The sequence below is a fragment of the Pyxicephalus adspersus genome, chromosome 3, assembly GCF_032062135.1.
Source record: "Pyxicephalus adspersus chromosome 3, UCB_Pads_2.0, whole genome shotgun sequence".
NCBI lineage: Eukaryota > Metazoa > Chordata > Amphibia > Anura > Pyxicephalidae > Pyxicephalus > Pyxicephalus adspersus.
In genome coordinates, this window is record NC_092860.1 from 20816879 (window position 1) to 20844291 (window position 27413).

At 39.7% G+C, this 27413-nt stretch overlaps 1 protein-coding gene across 4 annotated transcripts in view; it reads left to right on the top strand.

Annotated features, from left to right (window-relative positions):
• Positions 1 to 27371, top strand: part of SEPTIN9 (septin 9) — a 174287-nt gene extending 146916 nt beyond the window's left edge. For all 4 annotated transcript variants that reach the window (XM_072403810.1, XM_072403813.1, XM_072403812.1 and 1 more), the window contains 9 exons: positions 5682 to 5879; positions 8692 to 8820; positions 12589 to 12670; positions 13426 to 13563; positions 16236 to 16353; positions 18826 to 18921; positions 19052 to 19148; positions 23814 to 23865; positions 26734 to 27371. In XM_072403810.1, the coding sequence (XP_072259911.1) occupies positions 5682 to 5879; positions 8692 to 8820; positions 12589 to 12670; positions 13426 to 13563; positions 16236 to 16353; positions 18826 to 18921; positions 19052 to 19148; positions 23814 to 23865; positions 26734 to 26866 (1043 nt within the window). In that variant the 3' untranslated portion in view covers positions 26867 to 27371. The remainder of the gene's footprint in view (positions 1 to 5681; positions 5880 to 8691; positions 8821 to 12588; positions 12671 to 13425; positions 13564 to 16235; positions 16354 to 18825; positions 18922 to 19051; positions 19149 to 23813; positions 23866 to 26733) is intronic.
• Positions 27372 to 27413: the final 42 nt, after the last annotated feature.

Here is a 27413-nt window from a genome sequence, read left to right on the forward strand (position 1 = left end):
TACAGCAAGACAGCAGGCACAGTGACTGTTCCCTTCACTCCTTGGCCCCCCTTCACAGGAAGTGAGGGGTGAATATAGGGCACCGTGACACCTGCACAACTCTACATATAGGGGGACCAGGGAGTGAAGGGAAATGGGGAAGCAGTGACAGCTGCAGCATTCTACATATTGGGGGACCAGGAAATGAAAGGAAAAGAGGACGCAGTGACAGCTGCACCACTCTACATATGGGGGGACAGGGAGTAGAGGGAATCGGGGGTGCAGTGACAGCTGTGCCAATCTACAAATAGGGGACCAGGGAGTAAAGGGAATCGGGGACGCAATGACAGCTGTGCCCGTCTACATATAGGGGACTGGGAAGTGAAAGGAATCAAGTACACTGGAATAGCTGCACCACTCCACATATGGGGGGACCAGGGAGTGAAGGTAATCGGGGACACAGTGACAGCTGTGCCAGTCTACCTATGGGGGACCAGGGAGTAAAGGGAATCGGGGGTGCAGTGACAGCTGTGCCCGTCTACATATAAGGGACTGGGAAGTGAAAGGAATCAGGTACACTGTGATAGCTGCACCACTCTACATATGGGGGGACCAGGGAGTGAAGGGAATTGGGGAAGCAATGACAGCTGTGCCAGTCTATATATGGGGGATCAGGAAATAATGGGTAATGGTGGGAGCTCAGTAACAGCCACACTGCCAACATTATAGTGCACCAGGGAGTGTGGAATTGGTGACTGGGGATGCATATATAACCACACATATGGGTACATATCGGCAATGGTGAGGACACAGTGACAGCCACACTGCTCTGCATATGGTGGACCAGGGAGTGAGGGATGACTGTGGACCCGCACTGATGGCTGCACCACATATAGTCAAGCAGGGAGTGAGGAGAAATGGTGACAGCGGGGATACAGTATCAATGATAGAAAAAAATCTCAAGTATAAACCAAGATTTTGTTTGTTTTGCCGGGCATTTATGGGGGATTTTAAAAACTTGAGTATATTCTATACTTGAGAACACCAAAAACATTTATAAACATTTTGTCTGACATTTAGCTGCATCAATGCACACACACTACACCATTTCCTGTGCTCCCCACCCCCAGTCCTCTTCAACCACCCTCATTTAGCTTTTCAGTTCATCTATACCTTTACCCGTCCAAAACAGGAAATTGCTATTTAAGTTTTTTTTTTTGTGCAGTGTGAACTTATTGCTACCCTGAAATGTTGCAATATTTGTCGCACATATTATATATTTTGTGCTGCGCATATACACAAATCTTCTTCCAAAAAAGTAAAAGTGCAGCAATTCCAGAACCAGAGGAGATTTATTTCTAACACCTCTTTTATTCTTTACTTACATACATGTGTTGGTATAGTTACACTTATAATCTTCTCTTATATAGAAACCTTAACAATCAACTTCTCCTATTTGATATATATATATATATATATATATATCTCCTGTAATACGTTTGGTTTTATCTGTTCGATGAGCACAAAAAAAATCAGTTGGTTATGTCAGAGATGTAGAAATGTCCTGGGCGCACGTCTGATGGCCATCTAATGAATGATCTTCACTTTTTTTCTGATTGCAACTTACACTTTTTTTTCTGATTGCGCCATATTTATAAAAGCGGAGTACTAATCACCGGTTGTCATGTAGTTCTAGCAGCTACTGGGGGTCACTTGCCCTACATATAAATGTATGCCTCAATCTATGTCTATTCCAGCCATGGATTTAAACGTAGCAGACTACCAAATCATAAATGGCTTTCAAGGATTTGTTGCAAATAGCCTGATTTCTATTGTAGCCTATTAAAAGCAAATGCTAACCGGCAATTATAAAGCTGGTGGCCAGACTAATTATTAAATCTATAATTATTAAAATTATAATTATTAAATTAAAATCATTATAATTAATATCTTTTCATATTTCAATGCTAAAAGTTGCAATCTGCAAATAATAGGGATCATTCTGAAAACAAGTGAGCTTTCCTAAATGGGAACAGAAAAATTGTGTTTGTGTATAAAAAACTAAATTATTCTGGTTAACATATTGTTCGCCCTTGCCCATGGAAACCAATCAGTTTGTTGAGTGAATATGCAATACGTCTTTTTTTTTAAATTAAATTACACAATTGTGAAAAGTTCCTTAAATTCTTCCCTTAAAAGGAAACTATAAAGATTTGGAGTCCATATTATTTTCCAAGTGGTGATGCATTGCATTGACAAAGGAGTTTAGTAAAGCCTAGCTCCAGCCAAAATATTTTATAGCTTTAATCAGATTGATGAAAAGTTCCAATTTCAGTTTTAGGCTGTGACCCTACGGGAAATATTTTCCTTCATTTGCTTTCTTTGTGACACAAAGACAAAATCGGAGGAGTAGTTGTTACCCTGTACAGGAAAGCACAGACAGCAGTTGTCAGAAATTCAAACTCTTCCTTGATGGGAGTGATAGGATTTCCTACCATTTCCTTCTGTCATCTAACCAGGGAGTATTGTGTGCCCAGGCCATCTGATTCCTCTTCCCCCGGAGGTGTCAGTCACAGCTGAGCTCACAAAAGAGGAGCAAACACTGGGAGAGGTAGGTCTGCAGGGGACGTCAAGCCAGGACTTTTACTTTAAGGCTGGGTACACGCGTGCAATATTTGTGCTAGGCAAGGATCATTCACAATCCTTTCCAACGACAAAAGACTGAACAATGCATGAACGAGTGCTGTACATACATCACCATTCTGTCCTATGGAGAGGGGAAGGGGGAGAACGAGGGAATGGCAACCAGCTCTGTTCTCTGCCCTTCACTTTCAGTACGATCGTTCGTGGATCTGCCAAGAGGGATCCATGAACAACGATCGTTGTACACACGTCTGATTCTCGTCCGATAATCGCCTTGTATTTTTGTTTTTATTGCTACTGGTAAAGAGACAGTGTCCATTACTATTTATTAGGACAATTGGGGTCTGTTTGACTCCTAATTCCCCCTCAACCTTCAGCCAGGACAAAAATGCTGTCTTCATCTTACCCAGATATCACCGCCAGGATTCTGACAGCACTGAATGTGAAAGTTCTTAAATCTAATCACTTCTCCCACCAGTTTCCAACTTGAGTGGTTTTGGGCTCATAAATGTGCCCAGCTAAAAGAGATTGGGGAGAACCCTATGCTTAGTTTTCTTTCTCCATAATATCAAATACATCTAACATTCACCAGGGAGACTTGTAAATCCTCTGCAAATTCGAGAACTCCCATCACTGTTCATTCTCTATGCAGTGTCTCACCCGAGTTGGGGGTTCAGGGGGATAAGGAAACTGTATTTATACCTCACCACCAATCTGAAGATGGCTAACTTTATTTTTACAGTTCTTTTATTTATAACTTGCAGGAATGCGTTTTGGTGGGGCTTTTCCTTGATCATAAAGCCTTGGTCCTAAAATAAAATTAAATAAATATGTTCGAATTGCAATGCACCATTTGCTGCAGATTTGTTACCTACGTTGATTGGCAATTACTAGTGCTTGGATCAACCTCTCATTCCTTTGCACACACGCACACACACACATATATTAATATACACACTTTTTTGGCTTGCAAGCTACTTTTAAAATGTCAAAATGATCTACCAATAATAAAAACATAACTCCTGTGCATGATAGAGTTCATTTTGAAAGTCTAGGCTCTGCGATCTACTCAACGTTGTCTTTTTATATATATATATATATATATATATATATATATATATATACTTAATATATTATGATACACATGTGCATGTTGTGGGCGACATTCATATCGGCCTATTACATCAGGAGACTTGTTTTCCTCCCCACCAGTGCTACACAAAGACTAATGTGCCCAATCTTGTGATTCTATAAACTTAGATGTATACAGACATAGTGAACTCTCAGTTAACTTATTTCAACATTCACAAAGCAAAGACATTCATCACATTCCCTCAGTCAGAGACAGATAACAACTAATGCTTGTATATGCAAATCTTAAATTACAATCGCAGTATAGAAGAGGAAGGAAATATAGATGTGGTGACTTTCATGTAAATGTCATAATACCCTAAAGTGTGCCATTAGTTAGTGAATGTTTCTTCATCGGGTCATTAGATAGTTTATATGTAAAAGTCCCCTAATTATCACTAGATTACAGGAGGAATATACAGAATGAATCATTGCAGGGATGGTGAAATAAACTTTTTTCTTCCCTTTCATGTGTTTGTACTCAGTCTGGTAGTAAGAACTTGTTGGGTAAATATACAGAATGTGGATCAGGTGACAACACGCTTTTGTAATCGGTCATTTATTTGTGCTGTCATCGGCCTCTTCTAGATTTCAGTAACCTTCATTTATGTTTCCTGGGTTGGCTGCCCAGATTCTTAATCATGAGTGTTCATTATTGGACTGGCATTCAGATTAATGGGCAGCTGATAAGAGCTCTGTGTGGCTTTGCTGCTGCATAGTAAAAGTTAAACCTCAGGCAAACAGCTAAATACACAACTGAAATACCTATTTGCTTACTTTTTTACTCACAAAGGTAAATTGTATTTTCTACAGCCAGTCACAAGAGTTGATGCAGAGCTGGGCAGAGGACACTTTTAATAAATGCCTTATTCAACCCTCAGGTTAAATCTGCTAAATACATTCCAGGTGCATTAAACAAAAGTTATTCAATATAAAACAAATTGTTTTCTTTGTAAAGTTGTAAGGAACCTGTCCACTGCCAGCAGCTACAGAGGGGGTATTTGTGTTCTCTGTAATCTTTGTAATTAGGCAGCGGTCTCATTACAGAAGTCTGCCCCCCCCCCCATGCTATAACCTAAGTTTATTATTTTTATTATAATTATTCCACAGTATTTATATAGCACTGACAATTACGCAGTGATGTACACGATCTAATGTCCCTACCATAGTCATATGTCTTTAATATAGTTTAAGGTCAATTTTTGGGGGAAGCCAAGTAACCTAACTGCATGGTTTTGGAATGTGGGGGGAAACCCACACAAACACAGAGAGAACCTGCAAACTTTATGCAGATAGTGTCCTGACCGAGATTCGAATCTAGGGCCTAGCACTGCAAAGGCAAGATTGTTAACCACTGAGCAACTCTGCTACCCAATAGTTTATGCTCTTCTGATTGGAGAGCAATGGCATTGAGTGTTGGATCTGTGCAGAGGGATCCTGTGTCTCTATAGAGAGTAAAAAGTTCCATTGTAGCAATCTGGTAAGACACAGAATTTTCTGGTTCATCTGTAGTTAATTGTAGGAAAAAAAAGATTTAAAAATGTTTGTGTTGATGTGCCTGTATTGCATTAAGCTAATTTAAACTGAACATTTCTTTTAGGCAAATTATATGCTTAGTTGGACAGTTCCTCTTCTTGTGTTACCTCTTTGCCTTCCCATGGGACAGTGAATTGGCATGATTACCTAAGGGGCAGATAACTGACCTTGTAATACTAGGGAAGCACCAGGGAGGTCATGCAAAATAGATGACTGTGTCTATCCTATGAATGGCTGCCCAAAATGTTGAACATTTTAGGCATTGTGGTACCTTTTATGTGTAATTAGATGTTTGCTTGCTTTAAAGAGTTTTGCACAGCTGTTATTGTATAGTTATTTTTGTACCATGATATAATCACAATACTTACCTTTTCTTTGACTTTCTCCAACAGTTATTGAGGACAGTCAGACGTACGCTGCCAACATGACGGACGTGATCAGGGACGCTGGGGTGAAGCAGCCTCTTCCCACTCGGGGTGTAGGGGAGAAGCCTGCCACAGATTTTGGATATGTTGGAATAGATGCTATTTTAGAGCAGATGAGGAAAAAGGCGATGAAGCAGGGCTTCGAGCTGAACATCATGGTGGTTGGTAAGCATCCTTATCTGAAAAATGACATAACTGTGGTTACCATTGAAATGTGATGCATAAAAAATGGTGATGCAGTCATTATGCGGTTATCATGCTGCACAATAAATACACCATAATATGTAGTGTGCATACCTTTTACTGGCCAGTGTTCACAGACCTGTGCATATTTTTGCAAGATGACTTTGGTTCTTTAGTAGTTGATCGCCACTGAAAAGAGTTTCTAATGTAGTGATTTTCCTAAATATCACAGCATGAGGCTACAGTGTTCTAAATAGTTATATTAGGAAGTTTACCTAACCATAAATTACAATGAATTGATATACATTGACTTGGAATCAAAAGGAGGAACTGCACAGGACTGTAAGAAGACCATTTGCTATTCAACTAGGTTGAGGTGTTGAATTAGTTCTAAGAAATCGCCTAACACTGATTTAATTCAACTCATGGACCAGGTTGAATCGTAGTCTCCCTACTGGCCATTGTGGTCTATGCTGGAAACAATAATGATGGAGGTGACATTCTATTCTACATCCATGGTATGAGGTGCTAAATCAGTGGTCAGAGCTCTGCTACATAGTGAGGCTTTAGCATGGTCATATAGTGCTGCTCTATTTTCAGGTCTTTATAATGTTGTTGACATCTTGTCAGTTTTAACATAGCATTATCCATAAATTAAATCACCAAAAGTAAAACTTGGGTTTGTGAGCAGTAGTCCATCTCTCTCTCTCTTTAAGGCTATGTACACACGTTAGATTTTTGTTGATGTGAATGATCTTTCACAACCGTTTTTGATGACAAAAGGTGAATAAATGAACACTGTACATACAGAGCTGTTCTGTTACATGGAGAGGGAAGAAAGAGCAGGCGGCACCCCGCTCCATTCACTTCCATTGTAGTTGTTCGTCGTCCGTGGATCTGCCAGGATGAATCCATGAAAGACGTCAAAAGGCCGCTGAACACAAGTCAAAGTCTCGTCCTAGACAAGCCTTGAGGCGAGAACCTGGCGTGTGTACAGTGCTAGTTGTCCAAGGCAACTGGCGGATCCACTGAAGAGGAATGATCGTAATGAAAGTGAAGAGGAGGAAGTGCAGTGGGGTGACGCTCCGTCGTTCCCCCCTTTCCATAGAGCAGAACATGCATCGTTAATGCACCATGCAGTCCTTTGTCATTGGAAAGGATCTTTCGTGATGACAATTATTGCACATTTGTGTGTAGCCCAAGAAGTGAATGTAGGCAGACTTGCTGCTGCAGCACTTAATTGCTGTCACATCGCCTTTTAATGCCTGGAAGTGTTTGCTCTAGCATTAGGCTTGCATTACCACTACAAATGAAGTGTCTCTTCTTTCACTGTATTTTAGAACTTTGCTCCCATTTTAAACATGCCTATTTGATGAGGTGGTGTAGACATTACAGTGTTCTCCCCAGCCCCTTTTAGTGGGGTGCACCATCTGGCACTTTTCACTAGCCACCAGGCTGTCATTAGACAAGCTGCTCAGGCTGAGCATTGTGTGGAGTGAGATGTCGGTGAGTTATTAGCCTGCCAACTCTGCTGGGGAGAGCTATACTTCATTTATACTATACTTATTCTATTTTTTCACATCTTACCTGCCCACATTTTGACCGCCCCAGTTACCCCCTACCCAGCTGACAAAAAAAATCTGGGGAGAACACTGACCTTAGTATCTAATAGTAAGCCCCATTCTTTAGTGGTAACACAGTTCTAGTTACACTATTTCATTCAGTGTTTAGATATACATGACTGTTATACTTTTATGGTTGTGTTGTACAGGGCACTCTATCTGTTTTCCCTCAAACTTTGTCAGTGGTATGAATAATCTTATAAATATATATACAAAATCAAATACAAAAGTAAAAAATGTCTTCTGAGTATCACTATTTTTATAAAGCTGGTCTGTAAGTGAAAACGGCATTACATTTACATGTGGCCAGTACTGTTTTAATTCCTAATATGAACCATGTGATCACCAGAAACCTGACATGGGGTGAAAGTTAGTGGAATAGTAGATAGTAAAATAATGTCCCTTAAGACAATTCCAAAGCTTAGGCTATGTACACATTTCAGATGATTCTCGTTCAATAATCCCCTCAGGTCTGATATCGGACGTATCTGGAGTGTGTACAGTGTTTGTCATCCGAACAACTGTCCTGGCAGATCCACGGACAATGAACGATCATAATGAAAGTGAAGGGAGAGAGTGGAGTGGGGTGCCACACCATCGCCCTCCCCCTTGCCATAGAGCAGAACGGTGCTGTATGTACAACACTTGTTCATGCATCTTTCAGTCTTTTGTTGTTGGAAAGGATTGTAAAAGATCCTTTCCAATGACAAATATTGAATGTGTGTACGCGGCCTTACAGTGGAGCAGTTTAAAACAATGAATCTGAGTGAGAAAAAGAGAAATGAGAGAAACATTGCAGAGAAAGAAAAGCAAATGTCATAGTTTTCAAGTCTGCAAAACTTGTAAGGACTTTCCCTAATAGACTTACTGCTGTAAACATAGACAACGGGGATATATTAAGTGTTAAAATACTTGTGCATCTAACAATTACCTGTTTTCCATTATTTTTGTATCATAACCAAAAATGTACATTTTACACCTTTGTTGTGTTAACCAAATGGTTAACGCTTTTCTCATTTCAGCTTCTAACATTACAAAAAGTCCAAGGGGAGTAAATAAATATGCAGAACACTGCACTTCCCATTACGTTTTGCCTGATAAACTCTCCCTGTGAATATTGTAGTGAAATCTGAAATGTGTAACCGTTGTTAATGTCTTTGTCATTTTCTCAGGTCAGAGCGGTCTTGGGAAATCTACATTAATAAACACACTCTTCAAATCCAAGGTCAGCAGAAAATCTGTGCAACCGACAGCTGAAGAGAGAATTCCAAAGACTATAGAGATTAAAAGCATCACTCATGGTAAGAAATAGGTCGGGGATTGAATTTGAGCATGTGCTGAATATGAGGACTAGAATAATGTATTCCATATAATCTCATGATACATAGAGCATTCTGTATGTAAATTATTTGTAAAGTAACATTACAAGTGGCATTACAGTGGCAATTACATCTTGCATCCAGTTCCACAGGATCTGACCTCCACTTATTAGTTTTAAGCATGAAAGTGGAAATATCCAGTGCATCCTCTGTGGTCTCTTATAACCAATAATACCCAAATTATTAGTAAAAGTGGACATAGACAAGAGGAAATAGATTTTGCCATACCACACATTATGGGCTCTGTAGTGCTGTATGCTATGACTTCTTCCAGACAGCTGTGGAAGAGCTGTGTACATCACAACTAAACAAAGGTTCTATAGGTTTGTGTATTATGGCATTTTATTTGAAACTGACTGTGGTCTCTGTAGGACTGTGCACTTTCAATCTTCTTATTCCCAATGAGTTGAGGTCACTGTAGGGATGCATATCATCACCGTCTCATCTCAATTAGTCAAGAGCTTTATAGGACTGTGTATGACCTTCTCATCCCAATCCGAGGTTGAATACTATAGTCTTCTCTTGCCAATGAATTGAGAACTGTAGGGCTGTGTACTCTGACTCTGTCATCCCAATGAGTTGAGGGTAGTGTAGGATTGTAGTATGACTTCCTCAGCTACGTTCCTTCCCTACTAGATATACATATATTAGTTTTGGAATATGTCATTTTCATCCCACCTATATGTGGGCTTTGTAGGGCTGTTCATTTTCACATCCACATTGCTTGTGGCTTCTGTAAGGCTCCCTGGTATGGATTCAGTATCCCATTACTTTGTGGGCAGCACTGCTTACTATTCTCTTCTCTCACTTAGTGACATGTTTAAACGCCTGAATGTTATACTGGTACCAAATCCCTAGAATGTGGGACTCTTTGGTCCAGTTTATACAGATTTCAATACACTGAAGTGCTCTGTGTTATCAAATAGTTACAAAGGTCATTAAATAGATGCTGTAGCCTTGTAAAGGTTTTCTTAGCCAACAATAGCAAATGTATCTAATAAACATACCCAAACTGGGTGATGTAAATGATGCTCTGTTGCTTTTTAAATACTTTTAAAATACTTTAAAAAAAAAAACCCATGTGTATTGGCCCCTGGATGCTGGTTAGAAGAAATCTTACAAGACTGTGTTTAAGAGACAGTTTGCTCCCAATACCACAGCACTGAAGATTGCTTGTGATTTGGCTATGTCTGCACTGTCAGATTTCCTGCTAAGGCCATGTCTTTACTATTTAGCCTTGGCCTGTATATCATAATGTGTCATTACATCATATTCCTGTAGCCTCTATCAATATATACCAGGAGGAGTTGTAGGCTTGTACCGTTCCTGGATTAAATAGTAAAATGAGGCAGCTCTGTTCTGGTTGCACACATTTGCAGTTTACTTGCTCTGCAAAATTAGGAATTCAGAAGAGGTTTCTCAGCTTTTATTGATTGGACTGCAAAAGTCCTCTATAACATTTATTAAAATTGGAGCTACCTGAGGCCAGATTACCAGGACGACTTCATAACAGTATAGGCTTCTTATAACTATGCCACTGAACATGGCAATCTCCTGCTCTTGGTACAGGCTCTGTGATTTTGGGACTAATTTACCAGCACCTTTCTAAATGTGGCTGTCCTTAACTACCTTGATTTTTCCTTTATTTCACTTATATAGTTATTCTGCATATCTGTAAGTATAAAAGTCAGTGAAACTCCAAGTTAAAGAGGACATAAACTGAGCGACCATGCAAGCTGCTGTTGCTGAACTCATGCAAATTAACACAAATTGCCTGAATGTAAATCTGATCTTGGTGTCCGTGGTCTTAGTCTCACACCTGAAAAAAAGCATGCAGGTGACAGTTAGCTAAACACCTGAGCTGAGTCTCCTGAGTCAGTGATTCCAATGGTATTAAAAACAGAGGATTAGAACATCAACCAGACAAGCTGTATATTATAGAACCAGGTCAGCAATAGCAGCGTACGTCATCTCTTAGTCATAAGTCCACTTTACCAACTTTTACCAATACAGTATACTAATAATTTAATAATAATATTATGAGATACCGTTTCCTTTGTATTGATCACTGCTGAGCTGTACAGCATTGAATGCAGCATTTTACTGAACTATGATAAGAATGACATTTATTTCTGCTATGTAGATTGTATACACATTTCCATATGTTATGTAGCCTTTTGTGGCATTGCTTTGTCCATAGTCTTGCTTTTATTGTGCAGGAAAGCTTCTAAGTACATCTAAAGATAGGAACAAAAAGAACTGAGCAGGTATACAACAATGCATGAAATACCACAACAGAGTGCAGTCAATAGGTAGATATGAGACACTTTTGATGGAATATTTACCTTAACAAAAGAGAGCAAGCAAGTGAAATTCATTGTTGGTGTTTCCATACACATAAAACTCTGCGTTATTACTGAGCAGGGTTCACTGAGAATGAATGCGTTCTGCGACAGCATCTTATAAAACAATTTCTGTTCTGTAGGGAGCCACTGCTATGTTTGGTGGAATACGAGGAGCCTAGTATATTTTGCTCACTTGCATTAACACTAGAGTATAGTTTGTTTTATTGGATCTGGAGTTATTGCCAGGTTTACATCTTTTACAAATTTATATTCTCTTTATTCTATACTTTTATAAATGGATACAATACACATATATTACTCCTTTCTAAGTTGAGCAATAATTCAAAAAGTTTATTACAATTTTACTAAACTATTTCTTTGTGCCTTTTAGCAACCTACATACAGCGGTGCAGTTTTATTTTGTGTCGCAGGCAGTCATCATACATTTCTATAATGTTCCCCTTTAACATCTGAGTGGTAATAGAATGAATATCAGACTTGTATTTCAGTACTTTTTTTATATGCCACTTAGATGTTAGGAATATATATTTATGCGTTTTGGCCATGATATTGTTCTTTACATAACTATAATATTATTGATGTTGTTATTATTATTAGTATTATTCATAAACAGGATTTATATAGTGCCAACATATTACTTAGCTCTGTACATTAAATGGGGGTTGCAAATGACAGACAGTGACACAGGAGCAGGAGGGGACCCTGCCCCGAAGAGCTTACAATATAGAAGGATGTAATATTGTACATCCTCTGTTCTCTAGGATGGGTTACCCTTGTTCTAAATTAGTAGACTGCACAATTGGTTTAGCAGCTTGCATATATTCTTCAGGAGATGCTGCATTTCCTGACATGGCTGTTCTCTGTGATTTCAATCCGTTTTCAAATGTTTTGGAAAATTATAACAAAATGAGGCACTACTGGTTATTGTTTTTCCAGGCGTCCTCCATGACAGCCCCAAGGCATTTCATCTGTTATATTATTTTATTGTTATAATCATTTTCAACAAAGGAGCGAATGCAGTTTCATGACATATGGAAGGTGGGAATAGCCGATTGGTAGTTGTACATATGGTGGTCACCTGGGTGTGGAATCTGTGTGTAGGGGGCAGAAGTAGTGGTGTGCATACGGGCAATAGGCTAGAATGATTAGGGATAGACGTTAGGAAATGGAGATTTAGGAGGGGACAGAAGGGATAAAGTCCCTAATAATACAGGTGAGGACTAATAGATTATGTTGATTCAAATAAACATCAGTGGCGCAATTAAGTGCTGTGTGCCATAAAGTATATTACCTGATCCTAATGTCTCCTTTGGTTTTATTTTAGAAATTGAAGAAAAGGGGGTTCGGATGAAACTGACAGTCATAGACACTCCTGGATTTGGGGACCACATTAATAATGAGAACTGGTAAGTTGTCCATTTCCTAAATTAAAAAAACTTTCACATACAAAATCCTTTCCTCAGGCTATGTACACACGTGTAGTAATTGTTGTTGAAAATGATCTTTCACAATCCTTTCCAACAACAAACGATGCATGAATGAGCACTGTACATACAGAACCATTCTGCTGTTCAGGGAGGGGAGGGGGGTCACGACAGAGCAGCACCCTGCTGCACTCTCTCCCCTTCACATTCATTACGATCCTTCCTCGTCCGCGGATCTGCGGTGGTTCGGACGAAGAGAGCTGTACACCCGCCAGATTCTCGTCCAATTTTAACCCCGAGGCAATTATCAGACGAGAATCATCTGACTTGTGTACGTAGCTCAACAGTGGGCACCATTAATATTATTATTATTATTAATATTATTATTATTATTATTAATAAACAGGCTTTATATAGCGCCAACATGTACAGTGCTGTACAAATTAGGGGTTAAAAAGGGGGTTGCAAATGACAGACAAATACAGACAGTGACACAGGAGGAGAGGACCCTGCCCCGAATATAGCACTTTTTATACCATTTGCTACCTTAAATTCTTTTTCATTGATACATTTGATCTTCGTTTAACACTGGTAATGTAGGTTTTACTTTTCATGGTGGGATGCTAAGCTAGGACCTATTTTACCTAAGGTGGCACCCCTAGGTTTATAAAATGTCTTTATTTATTTTGGTTGGGGTATATATATCTCCTATAACCTGATTTCATTTGTCTGTAAAGCTGGATGCCCATCATGAAGTTCATTAATGACCAGTATGAGAAGTACCTACAGGAAGAGGTGAACATCAACCGTAAGAAGAGAATTCCAGACACCAGAGTCCACTGCTGTATATACTTTATTCCTGCCACAGGACACTCGTAAGTGATTTATTGGGAATGTATTGTGTCTTTGTATATATTTAAATCTGTTTAGGTTTAAAGACGAAGCTGTGGAAATTGTGACAAAAGAAGGCAGAGAGGCCAAAGGTATTACATCAGTTTTGCCTGTTGACTACAGCTGATTTTTTTTCCCATTAATTATTTACAATGTTTTGTAAAACAGAAAAACACAAACATCATGATACAAAAAAGTTTACACATATCTTGTATTTAGACAATATTCACTAATTACAGAGTTCAGCCTAACATGCAAACCTCTGGAGGCTTTATCTTATACTAGAAAGATCTCTCCTTTACCAAACTCTATGCAATTAGAATCCTGTCTATATTTAAATCGATGACCCTTCTGCAAAGCCCTGGTACTTACCAAGGCTATGTACACACGTCAAATATATCTCGTCATACATCAGCCGTCAGATGTCATTCATGGATCTGTCCTGGTCGATCCACAAACAACTTAAAATACATGTGAAAAGGGAGAGAGCGCAGCGGGGTGCCACTTCATCGTTCTCCCCCCTCCCCTCTCCATAGAGCAAACTGGCACGGTATGTACAGCACTTGTTCATGGATCTTTCAGCCCTTTGCTGTTGGAAAGGATCATGTAAAACCCTTTCCAATGACAAAATATGAATGTGTGTACATAGCCTAAGTCGTTATGCTCACGTAATAGAGGTATACCTTATTTAGGTCAAAGCTCACAAATCGTGTTCTCAAGGCGATTTAAGTCTTCAGTTATAGTTCTGCAATATTTGCTGAAGACATTTGAGCAGAATGGAAGATTATATGGATCATCTTGTCACCATATAAGACATATTCTGCATTGTTTATCTATAAGGAGGGAAAGATGTATTTGTATATCACTAGATGAGTCATGAGAACATTATACAGTTGTGTTTTGTTTAGCATGGCAAGCGGGCCCTCTTTCTGTTGATATCCTCCTGGAGCCAAATTCTTCCTTCCCTCCAGCGATGCCTGCATAGTAAGCGCTCATAGACTTGTATAGAGTTGTCTTCTCTTTGTCTTCAGTCTCAGGAGATGGCCCTATGAGGGCTGCATGCACAGGCATGGCTTGAGCAAAGGAAGATTTTCACCTATCAAGAAAAAAGATAATTTTGCATGAAATCCAACCCTCAAGTAAATACTTGTCATTTAATGCCCTCAAACACTAACCTACTTGAGCTTTCCGCACCAACCTTAACCTCCTGATTAAGCTTTTAATACTCTGTCTGCCTATTACCACTGACCCTTTAAAGCAGAACAAAGTCTGGAAGCTCTGCCAAAAGGAGTCAGGTAGACCCCAAAGGACTAGGCACCACTATTGCCCTTGGTCTTTCCGCAACAGATCCCTATAATGGACTTACCATGCCTTGTTCTGGTGGACATATTAGCAGAGACAGAGTTTTGCTTTCTCATGTCAGAATCGTCATGAACAGTGAACAACACGTAAACTCCCTGAATCTCACTCTGCATATTCTGTTAATAGCATTATAAGGCAGCATTGCCTTCAAACCTCAGTGCAGATAATTAGTTTTGAGGCTTTAGGCAAAGGCGTGTCTTGGCACCCTCATGTACCAGGAAGTGCTTTTCAGTTGGAATTTAATGCAGAAGGTTGATTTTTCAGGGTACTAATCAACATGGATCTTCCCATTTTTAGTTCAGGTCCGTTTTAAGCTTTATAATAACCCAACCTGACTTCAAAACTTATTGCTGTACATGGATAGCATGCAGATTCCACACCCAAGGCCTTGTTCACACAAATGGTCCATTTAATGTATTACTATTTACCAGGCATCCTAATTTACCATCTAGCCTCCCGGCAGCACTATGAAGATGGTTATAACAAAAGCTACAGGAAGTGGAAAGGTTTGGAAAATGGAAACATGTCATATATTTGTGCAACTTCTAAAATTGTTTTTCAGATGCCTAAAACTTTTGTATAAATCTTGCCCCGACCCCCCCCCCCCCTTTAAAATCTGATAGCACCCACCAATAGGAACAAACCACACTGCAACACTTGTAAAGAAAAAAGCAGATTTTCATTCTTTTTAATTGCAATGAGAGTTTACAACTTTACAGGTAATGATCAGTACTGCTAGGGGAGACCCTTTATTAGCATAAAGCTATCCAACATGAAACTGGTACGATTTATTCTATTATTCCCTACTATCTGCCACTGTCCTTTTGCCTCATTAGGTGCAGAGCAGCACTTCAGCTTTACTCTATTTGAGAAAGAGCATTTTATTTTATGCAACCATTGTACATCCATGGGCATTACTTACAAACAGCATACATCTCATTTAGAGACGTGAAGAGTCTCTTGACCCTCCATTGCTTCATTTAACCACTTTGGCTTTGTTTGCTAATATGCTCTGGGATATTTTCCTTGTTACAAACTCGCAATTTCTAAACTTAAACCTTTGGCTCTGCAGTTGTGATGTTGCAAGATGTTGGCTGTTTTGTTGCTGGGTGATTTAAATCCTGGGAGACCTTCACAGATATTCATGTTCTGTAAAGCTGCATAGATTTAATCTGACTCATAAACAGATTTCATTGCAGAGATTTTGTTCCATTTACTGAGCTTTTCCTAAGATTTTATAGGCCAGTGCTGAAAAAGTTATTTTAACCTGCCTGCATATGTTTTTTTCCTGCAGACTCCGGCCACTGGACATCGAGTTCATGAGACGCTTAAGTAAAGTGGTGAATATTGTACCCGTCATTGCCAAGGCTGATACATTAACCCTAGAGGAAAGAGATTATTTTAAACAGAGAGTAAGTCCTCTATGTAAAATATGCACCTAATGTCTTTAACTACACAAACCAATGAAGAGGAAATGGCTGTTGGACCTCAACAAACAAATTGCTCCATAGGCACAGCATATCTGTCTTTTTTGTGGTTTACCATATAGAGCAAGTTAAAGGGACAGTCCGCCCAAGCATCAAATGGTCCCTGGTGGGTTGAATAAACCCCTGGGTTCCTATGTGTATTGGTTACTGAAACTAGGATATTGAACTTCTGCAATTCTTAACTCCTTTCTTGTCCACCCTAATATATTGGGTGTTCATGCCCACTTCCTGTTAGGTTCCTCCTAAAATGCAAAAAAATAGAGAAATACAGCAGAGAATATGAGAATCCTTCATAACAGTTGCTGCAGGTCGGCAGATATTGATATTGAACAAAGTCCCAAAGGATATAGGAATACTCAGGTGATTAACTTTCTAGTTCCAGAACTGAATCCATCAACTGAAATATCAGATTTGGAAACACTGACATTTTAAAGGTCCATTTGGCCTGTTATTGTGAGTGACTGATCTGATTAACTAATGCCAGACGGTTATTTCTTTCATCCTCAGCAATGTGGAATTCAACGGTCATACTCTAACCAGTTTCCTGTGCTCTTCGCATTTTGATAAAGCAAATGCTTTAGCAGTATTAGTGGTGCTTCCTGTGTGTCGCCTGCTATGACTATGCACAGGGTATTGGTTTAGGTAAATGAAACAGCTGCACTCAAATGTCTCCCTTGCCTATTCTTTGATTATAAAGTTTAGCAAAACAAGTGCAGGTATTCTTAATGCACACAATATTATTAAATCAATTAATAATAATAAAAAAAAATTCTAAGGAATCTCGCACTGGAAATTGAAGAAAATTGCTTTTCCAATGTTAAAGGTTTTTATTCCTAAAGCCCAACTGAAGCTCAATGCCATGTGTTTTTATAAAGACTTATACTACTATATGTTATGATTTTTTAAAGCTTCATTCATACACAGTGTTGCATTCACACACATGTATGCTGGTTTCAGGTACAAGAATGGAATTCAGGTACAAGAATGGAATTACATATGGCTCAGTATTAAAAAAAAAAAAAAAGGATATAAATCAACTTTGTATGCAGCAAATGCCTTTACAAACAGTCATTGACATATAATTAAAGCAGGGACATCATCACTATGTTGCATATAATCTGTGCAGGGAGCAGAGCTGTGGAAGGGTCCCAGCAGGCCCACCATTGACAAGTTCTCAGAAAATTATAGAAGGAGGTGGATCCAAGACCAATTATCCTGCACTAGGGTAGAGTACAGCGATGACTGGTCTTAAATACTGGAAGATGCTGCATGGAGGCGACGTTTCATGATGGATTAATGCATGGATATAGTGGAAATACACTAAGCACACCATAATGCACATGCATCTTGTATTTAGCCAGTATTTGCTTATAGATCCATATCATTACTTAATAATTTCAAAGTTTTTGGGGTGCTGTATGCTACAGTTGTTGGGGTTATGTATATTATCCTTCTGATTTCCATTAGTCTTTAAACTTCAGCGGGTAATAAAAAACAATTTTCACTCTGCATCATTTAAGCAACAGGAATTAAGATGTCCTACAAAAGGATGGCAGGGATCGGACCGGTCAAGATTCACAAATGACCAGTTTGAACACTTCATATCCTCATCATCTCTTGATACCCTGCACCCAAAAGAAAGCAACATGGCAAATGCAATTTCTTTTCCTTGTCATTAGTGAAGATCTGTAGTGCTGAGCTAAGATAGAGAAGCCATACAGTGGTCTTGGCTGCTGACAGCAAATCACCTCCTGGTATCCCTTCCTCCTTCCCAGATAGGACAGTGTGGCCATCAACATTGGCATATACATTAATACACTCAATTTGGGGAAACTAACCTCACCCCATCGCGACAATTTCAGTGGTGCAAAAAATGTCTGAAAGAAAGGAACATTTCTTAAGATTGGAACCATAATCAGGAGGGCCTGCTAAAATTTTGGCTGACCTTGAAGTAAATCTGCGCTTTGCCAATGCAGATCTAAGCCATAGGATACAAACCCCCACAGATTAATATATGTAGCTTTTTTCTTTTTTTCTGTTACTTTTAGCTGTTAATAGAAAATAGTCATAGTTTGTCATGTTATTTTTTGATCTTCCACCCTGCCTCATTCGGATGGCTCTAAGTAATTGTAAGCCTCCATAATTAAAAGAATTCTATTCCACTGAATGCAAAGGGGCAGTATAGCTGGGCTACCCCATAAGTGGAAGGGGAAGGGGTAGGGGAAATCCTCGGGCCAGTATATAAGGTAGGCTATGTCCGTCTTGCTGCAGCTTCCAAAGTACACTGTGATCAGTGCACGTTTTTATCAATACTTGAGATACTTGTAAAGTGCAGGGCTGAAAGAAAGACTAGGGAGAAATAGTTCAGCCTTAAATGTTTTTTTTCTGTCCTTGCAGATCCGTCAAGATTTACAGAACAACGGTATAGATATTTATCCTCAGAAGGAGTTTGATGAGGATGCAGAAGACAGGCTGGTGAATGAGAAGATCAGAGTAAGTAGCCAGTCACATTTTTTTCCCCTGTTGCCGGGGTGCTTGTATCACATTTTAAAGAAGGAAATCATTTAGTTGAATTCCTGTATACATTCATTCTGCTAATGAGCCTCTTTCTCCTCTGCAACAGGAAATGATTCCATTTGCTGTTGTCGGTAGTGACCAAGAGTACCAGATTAATGGTAGACGGATACTGGGACGGAAAACCAAGTGGGGGACCATTGAAGGTGAGATGTCTACTGCTATCTTCTCAGATCTGTTTGTATTGAAAGTGTTGCCTATTTTATAAGCAAACAAAAAAGATGTGCACATGTACAACTCCATTGGAGTCTATTGAATTGGACTTGGTATTAAAATACCTTTTACAGCAGAGCTTGACAGGAAGCAAAGCAGGATTGAGCAAATCAGTTTTGCTGGAGTGATTATGTACTAATTATAAACATGTTTCAGAGGGAGAGGACTGGGTGACACAATGATTTCCTCACACTGCTGTTTTGTTCTGCATTGTCCATTTATCATCTGGAGCAGGGAGGCGACCTAGCTGTAGTCTTTTACTGCAGTAGACAAAATTCAGGTCACAAGCCTAGCTGGGCTTTTTAAATATCAATAGATGGACAAAAATATAAATCCCGAAACAGGTAAAACAGCACATTGGTATTTTAGGTAGTATCTAACAGCAATTATTGTGGATGCTTGGCAATCGGGAGCTTTTTAAATAGTGGGAGATCCCCAGTAACTCTTCCTTTGCTCTATGTGTAATGCACTTGTTTCTGTATCACAATAATAATAATCAAGTGAGGTGGACCATGGTAATATGCCTAACTTGCTTTTATACGTCTATATATTCCGCCAAGAAGGCCACATTTAGACTTCTGAGTAATCTTGACTCAAAATAAATAAAAATCCCACTATAAAGTGCACATTTGGTAACTGTTTATTTTTTAGACATTTGGTTCAAGGCCCTGTTTACTTGAATGCTAACCTTGGGGAGGATCTTGGCAAAGCACCCCACTGTTTTTGACAGGCTACGTTTTGGAGCTTACTTTGCTAGCTTAAAAAAGGCAAACAAAAGGGAGGACAAATTAGATCTGCAAATGTGAAAAATAATATTCCAGATGAAGTATTTGTCAAGAAAGTTCATCTATAAAAGGGTTCTAATAGTGTTACAATAAAAGCCTGGTGGTAGAAAACATACAAGGTTATAGTTCCATAAGTTTTAGTGTAGACCAGCCTTTCCTAACCTATCCACCCCAGAGGAACCCTTGAATTACATTTTAGATCTTGGGGGAACCCCTGCTATTAATAATCTGAAGTCACAGTGGTGGTCAGAACGCCATCCCTACAGATAGCTAAAATGATCATCGGTGCCATGCCATTGGTTTCCTTGGCACCTATAGCTTTGCAGTCACCAATAGACAGGTCAGCCACTCACAGTTTAGGAAGCAACACCATGAGGAATCATAGGGTTCCACAGAACCCTAGTTAAAATTGGCTGTTGTAGGCCATTTACCACTTCTTCATAGTATCCTCACTTTGTCTTGTGACCTTCTTGATGTGCCTGTCCAGCCTTTGGCCTTAAAGTAGAACTAAACCAAAAATAAGAAAAATCACACTTACCTTTAATCACGCAGATCCGACAATCCATCTGGATCCTCCTCAGGTATGGGCACCACCATCTTCTTTGTCCTTCTCCCTTCTTCATACGTCACCGGATCTCGCACTGTGCAAGCAAGAGATCAGGTGACGTAAATGGGAAGAAACAAAATAGTGCTGATTTTCTGCTCATGCGTAAGACTGGTATTTTTTTCCCTATTAAAAAAAAAGGTTCCTTCTGTGCATACCCAATACCGGGCATGCACAGAAGGAGCAGCCAGGAGCCGCCTGGGATGCATGACGTAGGTTTTCCGGGAGGCTCTGCACCCATTCTGTCCTGATCGCAGCGAAAGAGAAGGTGCTACATCCTTTGATTTTTACTTTGTATAAAAAGGTTGTCTACCCTTTTATGTAAAGCAAAAGGTTTGAGTTTAGGTCCACTTTAGGTGGTCTAGTGAACATTCTGGAATGACATAGTGGCCCAAAATACAACAGTCACCAATAGAAGTTGATGCATTTTAACAGTTTTTTACCAGAAGTCGTCATCATGGCAAACTTTATTTTGTGAAGAAGACAGGAGATGTAAGTTGTAATAACACAATATTGGTAGATCATTCCCTTCAGCAAATTTCAGGTAACCAAAGGCCTTTGCATTTGTTTATGTGGCAAACCACTGTGGCATCCCAGATCAGAATTTTTTTTAAGTCGGAGAAATATTTCAGGAGCTTTTTTTTCACACATTAGGCCAGTAAGATTGTAGGTGGTTGTTAAAAAAAAAAATTAAGGTTCTCTTTTAGGCCAACCATTTTAACATGGGGGAACCCTCTGGAAAAACCTTTAGGACCCCTGCTATAATTACTCTATCTACAGGACATGATATATAAATATGGTGGTCAGTGCTGGCCCATAGAAAGAATGCCACCCTTACAGATAGCTAATCAGATCATTGGTATGTAATAAACGGGCAGAGTCACACACTGCTCATTGCTCAAGGAACCCCTAACAACCTCTTGAGGATTCGTGGTTGAGAAACGCTGAGGCTTTAGCGGGTAGGTGATATAACAGAAACTAGTTGGCTGACATTTAATAACACAGACCCAGGACTCACCTATTAAATACTTATCATTGAACAAGATAGTTTTAAGGCCGATCACAACCAGGAAGAAGATCAGCTATATCTGCCTCTGTATTCGACAGGTTTCCTTGCAAAGTAGATCTTTTGTGAGGCTTTAATGATGTCATCAATCTGCTGCAGATAAATTAAAGCATTTCCATGGTCTCCTCTAACCCATTGATGGGACTTTTATAACTGCTTTGTAACTTTTTTATATAATGTCATTGGTAAGCCAATTGAAGCTTCTTTTCTAAACACTTTAAAGAGAACCCATCTGGGCTAATATATTGGAACTTCCATGTTCTAGCATTTGGTGTAGTATCTGTCTAATATGTCTATGTGAACATGTGACTTGACATGTGCTAAACATATGGGAGACATGTGTAAACTACCATAGCTGTGACGTCATTGTTTTCTGTCCTAGAACAAGTATGCAGATTAAGTGTTTCGACCCCGTCCTGCCTAGCTTAGAAAATAGTAAAGCTACTAGATCAAGATTGCCAAGCAGTTGGCATTTTCCTGATTTCTGCATGGATGTAGCACTCTGTTCTGTCCAGCTCTTCGGTAATAAAACCCAAACGCATGCAAATTTTGGATAAAGCAACGCCTGGTTCTGCATAAAGCAGATTTATTCTATCACAGCACCTTTTCCCTCCTCTATATGTATAGCAGGGCTTTGCTTGCTGGCTGTTCTATATCCAGCACACTCTTGGACCAGGCCAGCACATGATCTGTGGCTTAGCATCTCCTGCCACGTCTGTACTTTTAATTCAGATCGAGGTTACTCTCGCACCCCTCTCCTCCCACCACCCCCTCTTTCCACTCCACAGGCTCATGTTGTTCTTTGGCTTCATGTCCAACATAGAGGAGATTTTAACTCTTTGTCCTACAACACAAAGCTTTCTCCTTTTATTTGGAACGTCAAATCAATGGGATTAGCCAAGATCATTATAGGAGTCAAATGAAAATTTTTGTTTGTGTGTAGGAAAAAATCGGTGCCAACCCTGTGTGAAGTTGTGTTAGTGTTGCTTTGTTTGCAGATCCCCTGAAAGTAATTGGGACTTATAGCTGCATTGCATTCATCTTTATATCAGATTGGCTCATGCTGCCATCTGGTGGTCAGTAATGGAAATGATGGCTTATTTTTGGATAAAGGCTGCAAGCCTGCTTGTTAGAGAAAACTATTATGTGCAAGGTAGGGCAGCAGGTTTGCTTTCATGCCCCATACACTCTTCTTTGCCCAGGTTTGCCTGCATAGCATGGAAAGGTTATTTGTTACCTGTGGAGTCAAGATAATGATTACCTACCTGTAAAGATTTTACAATTCTTGCTCTTGCTTAGTTAATAATCTATATATTGGCCCGTGTAGAAAAATGATGCTTAAAGCTGATCTCCAGGCAAACCCTTAAATTCAAATATAGGATTTTTATTTCTGCTGATCCTTTCCTAATATATACATATCTCTGCCACACAGCACAGCCATGTCTAGCAGGTCTAACAGCAACTGTTTTAGTTTTCAATTTACTATGTGTACCTTTTTTTAAGATCCAGTGACACCATCATTGTGTCCCTGGCTTCTTTATGCAATAAATAAATATTATGGCCAATGGGGGAGGGGTAGACTGTGCTTCCTAAAACATTGCAGCACCCTGCCTTTGTGCCTGGCCCTCAGAGTAAAGAGCTCTTGGCCCTGATACAAGCAGTGGGTTGGTTATTGGAATGAGACATTGGGATTCAAATCTCCTAGACTGTCTATATTTACATCCAGGGCACCCCTAGGTAATGCTCACATATGATGCAGAGCCTCCATGATTGAAAATCAGAAGTCCAATGGATAAAAGGTGCAGATAAGGACTAAATGATGCTGGATAACCTAATCTAGCTTGGAATTTAGGGGGCTATTACTTGCCTCGGCTGCTAATGTACAATGTGATAGTCATGGTGTGCAGTGGAAACAGAACAAGCAAATATAGTACAGGAGAGGAGCATTCACAACTGTGTAAACTAATGGCAAGGCTTTAAGTCTGGCATTTCCCTTGAAAACGTTCTGCATTTTATAGGTCGTCCTGTGGGACGCTATCTTGAGTTGGTGAAATAATCGCAGGTTTGCACAATTTCTTCTGATGTATTTAACCTTGTATATGAGTTGAAATATTAAATATTTTTTTGTTCTTTGTTCTTGCAGTGGAAAACATTGGTCATTGTGAATTTGCTCACTTGCGAGATCTTCTGATAAGGTGAGTCAGCCTGCGTGTGGTACTGCAATTATATACCCAGAGGCGTCCATGTTTCAGGAGCTTAATAAAGAAAAGACTGGCAGTGTTTTATGGTATATGATAATGTGTAGCACAGCATAACAATGATCATGTTGTAATCTACATAGATTAGGGACAATTGCCAGAATTATTGTACAGCAATGAATGATCTTGTTACAGCAGCTGTATTCTAATACTTGTGGCTTTAAAGTAGCCCCTTCCTTCCTGTGTCAATGTCACATACCGTTTGGTCTTGTCTTGGTTGCATTTTAGGGCTTGTAATCCTTTGTTTATCAGAACATACTGGTCTTAAGCAGACAAAGGTATCCACGTTTCACAAATGATCACAACCTGCTCACGATTCTGATAAGAATTGTATTTAGATACAGCTGCAGTCTACTTCGCTGTATCAGTTGCTGGCTTCTTTTATTCATTCCAGACACACAATCTCCTTTTAATAGGAGATGTTCCCAGATACTTTTGCATGGGCCTACACCTTCTGTTCTAATATGAAATAAACAAAAATTCCTAATGAATTGTTCCTTATAAAGACTTTTTTCTTCTTCTTCTTATTGTTATTATTATATTATTATTATTAGTATTATTAATCCACAGTGTATATATATATATACACACACCAACATATTACACAGCGCTGTACATTAAATAGGGGTTGCAAATGACAGACGAATACAGACAGTGACACAGGAGGAGGAGAGGACCCTGCCCCGAAGAGCTTACAATCTAGGAGGTGGGGGAAGTATCACACAATAGGAGGGGGGATATGGAATTGTGGGTAAGTAGTGAGTGTTTAGGAAACAGAAGAAGATGGGTAGGCAAGTTGGAAAAGATTTTGAGTGCTCTTTTAAAGTAGCAGACAGTAGGAGCAAGCCAAATAGGATGAGGAAGACCATTCCAGAGAGTTGGGGCAGCTCTAGAAAAGTCTTGGAGCCGTGCATGTGATGAGGTTATGAGTGGGAAAGTCATTGGTAGGTCATTGAAGGAGCGAAGAAAGCGGCTAGAGGAGTATTTTTCTATAAGGTTAGAAAGGTAAGTGGGACAAGAACTGTGGAGGGATTTGAAGGCAGAGCACAAGAGTTTGATTTTGATTCTAAAAATGAAGTGAAATGGAAGCCAATAAAGAGAACTACAAAGAGATGCAGCGGAAGAGGAGCGGTGGGAAGGATGGATGAGTCTGGCTGCTGCATTCATGATAGATTGTAGAGGAGAGAGTCCGGAATACCAGAGAGGAGGATGTTACAGTAGTCCAGATGGGAGATGATAAGAGCGTGTACAAGGAGGTTGGGTGGGTCCCGGTGGACAGGTAGGGCGAATTTTGGAGATTTTGTGCAGGTGAAAGTGACAGGACATGGAAATGTTCTGACTATGGGGGGTTAAAGGAAAGGGCAGAATCGAAAGTTACCATTTACGGCATTTGTTTCCTCTGTACTTGTTGAGCATTGAATCTGAGACCTGTCCTAGTTGTCATTATTGGTTTTCTTTAACATCATCTCTTCATTTCACCTCACATGTACATTATCAGATGTCACATAAACCTGTAGATATGATGTAATGACCCTGGTGACGCATGAAGGATGACATTTTCCACTTCCTCGCTCAGTATTGCATGGCTATATAGGTCTCACATCTATGGTAGGAATATATACCTACCTATATACACATATGCTCTGTGTTGGCCAGCCATGTAGCATACACATATACAGTAGTAATCTTGAGAGATGCAGGCTGACATTTGTCACTTCTGCAATCATGGACGGTATTGCTTGGCAATGTAGCTCAATCTTGTGCAGTAAGAATCTTGAGAAATGCATGATGACATGTGTCACTTCCTCACTAAAGCACAACTCTAAAACATACACATTGCAGTAGTAATCTTTACATACACAACATGACATCTGTCACTTCCCCATTCATGCAGTGTATTGCCTGGCTATATATAGGTCACCCATGTGCAGTCCGAGTCTTGAGACCTGCAGGATGACACTTAATCGATTCTTCTCCTATGCACAGTATATCACCCTGCTAAGTAGCATATGCATTTACAATAGTAAGCTTGGGACATGCAATTAGACATTTGTTACTTCTCCACTCATGCATACTATTGTCCAGCTATATAGGGTTCTCCTGTACAGATATGCAGGACGACATAATATCTTTTTGCCAAACACTGGCAGTATCATTCACCTACAGCAGTCATTTTTGCAAGTTGCAGGATGATGAGTGAATTACTTCTGCATGTGTACAATGTTGTTATCAATATGACATTCTGTGTATATGTAGTACAATAGTGGGACCTTGCTGCCATATTTATAGGGGCATTGCAGGTTAAGTGACCCTCATGCCATCGATACACCCTACCAGCCACCATCCCTACTTCTAACAGAGCATCTAACCGCTTCACACTGCAGACTTCAGATCATTGCAGCATGTAGCATATGCAGGCACAACTTCTGTGCCAAACCTATTTTGCTGGCTCTCTGCACATCCATATAACCACTGCAAAGCACCAAAGGGGAATTCAGGACAGAAAAACCTGCTGGGCTTCATGATGATCCAAGGTCTGCAGCAGGAAGTTGTGGGACTTTGTTAGCAATTGGGTTGGCAGAATTGTGCCTGGGAGGGGAACATCCTCCATTCTCTACACTCCTGTAGTCTGCCCCATGAAGATAGCAGGGTGGGTCAATTTAAAAACATGGTTGCCAGATACAGTTATATTATTAAAAAAAAAAAAAAAATCCTGTTGACTTAGGGTGTGATGATCATTTTGAGGCCACATTCGAATGCAAATCCTTGTTATTCTGAACTCCTTTGTCTGGTTATCTCATGCAGGACGCACATGCAGAACATCAAAGACATAACAAGCAGTATTCACTTTGAAGCATACCGCGTCAAGAGGCTTCAAGAAGGCAACATGCTTTCCAACGGCACATCGGAAAAAGACTACTCCTCCAACGAGATTTAATCCTGGGACCGTATACCCTCCATCACGATCATCCCGTCTTTCAGTTTCTGTGTGTTCAGCTCCTGTGACATTGTGCGGGAGGAATATTGGGGAGGAAGTACAGGAAGGTTAGCCCATAAATTTTCAAGGTCTTCAGGTCTGACTGGTCCTTGATCTGCAAGTTTGTGCCATAAGAAGGGAGAAGGCATCATGGCAGTCATTAGACTGAGAGGGAAACAGTTAATTTCACTTTTTTTTTTTTTTCTACTACTAGTGAGCCACAATGTTACTGCCTAGTTACATTCTGCAGTACCTTCTATTGCAATAGTGAACTATATGGAGAGAATATAGCTCATTGTAAGGACAGCCAGCTCTCTCATTTTCCAAATCCATAACTCAGTGCGTTCTATCATTGCAGAGCTCAGAGCAAAGTATTCCTAGAAAGAATGTCATATAGTCAATTTTGTTTCATTCTCAAGTGCCGAAAGTTAAATTAAAGAATGTGAATGTGCATTTCACTTTAGAATGGTGGGCTGAATTGGTATTTATTAAGTAGATGGGAAGCGGA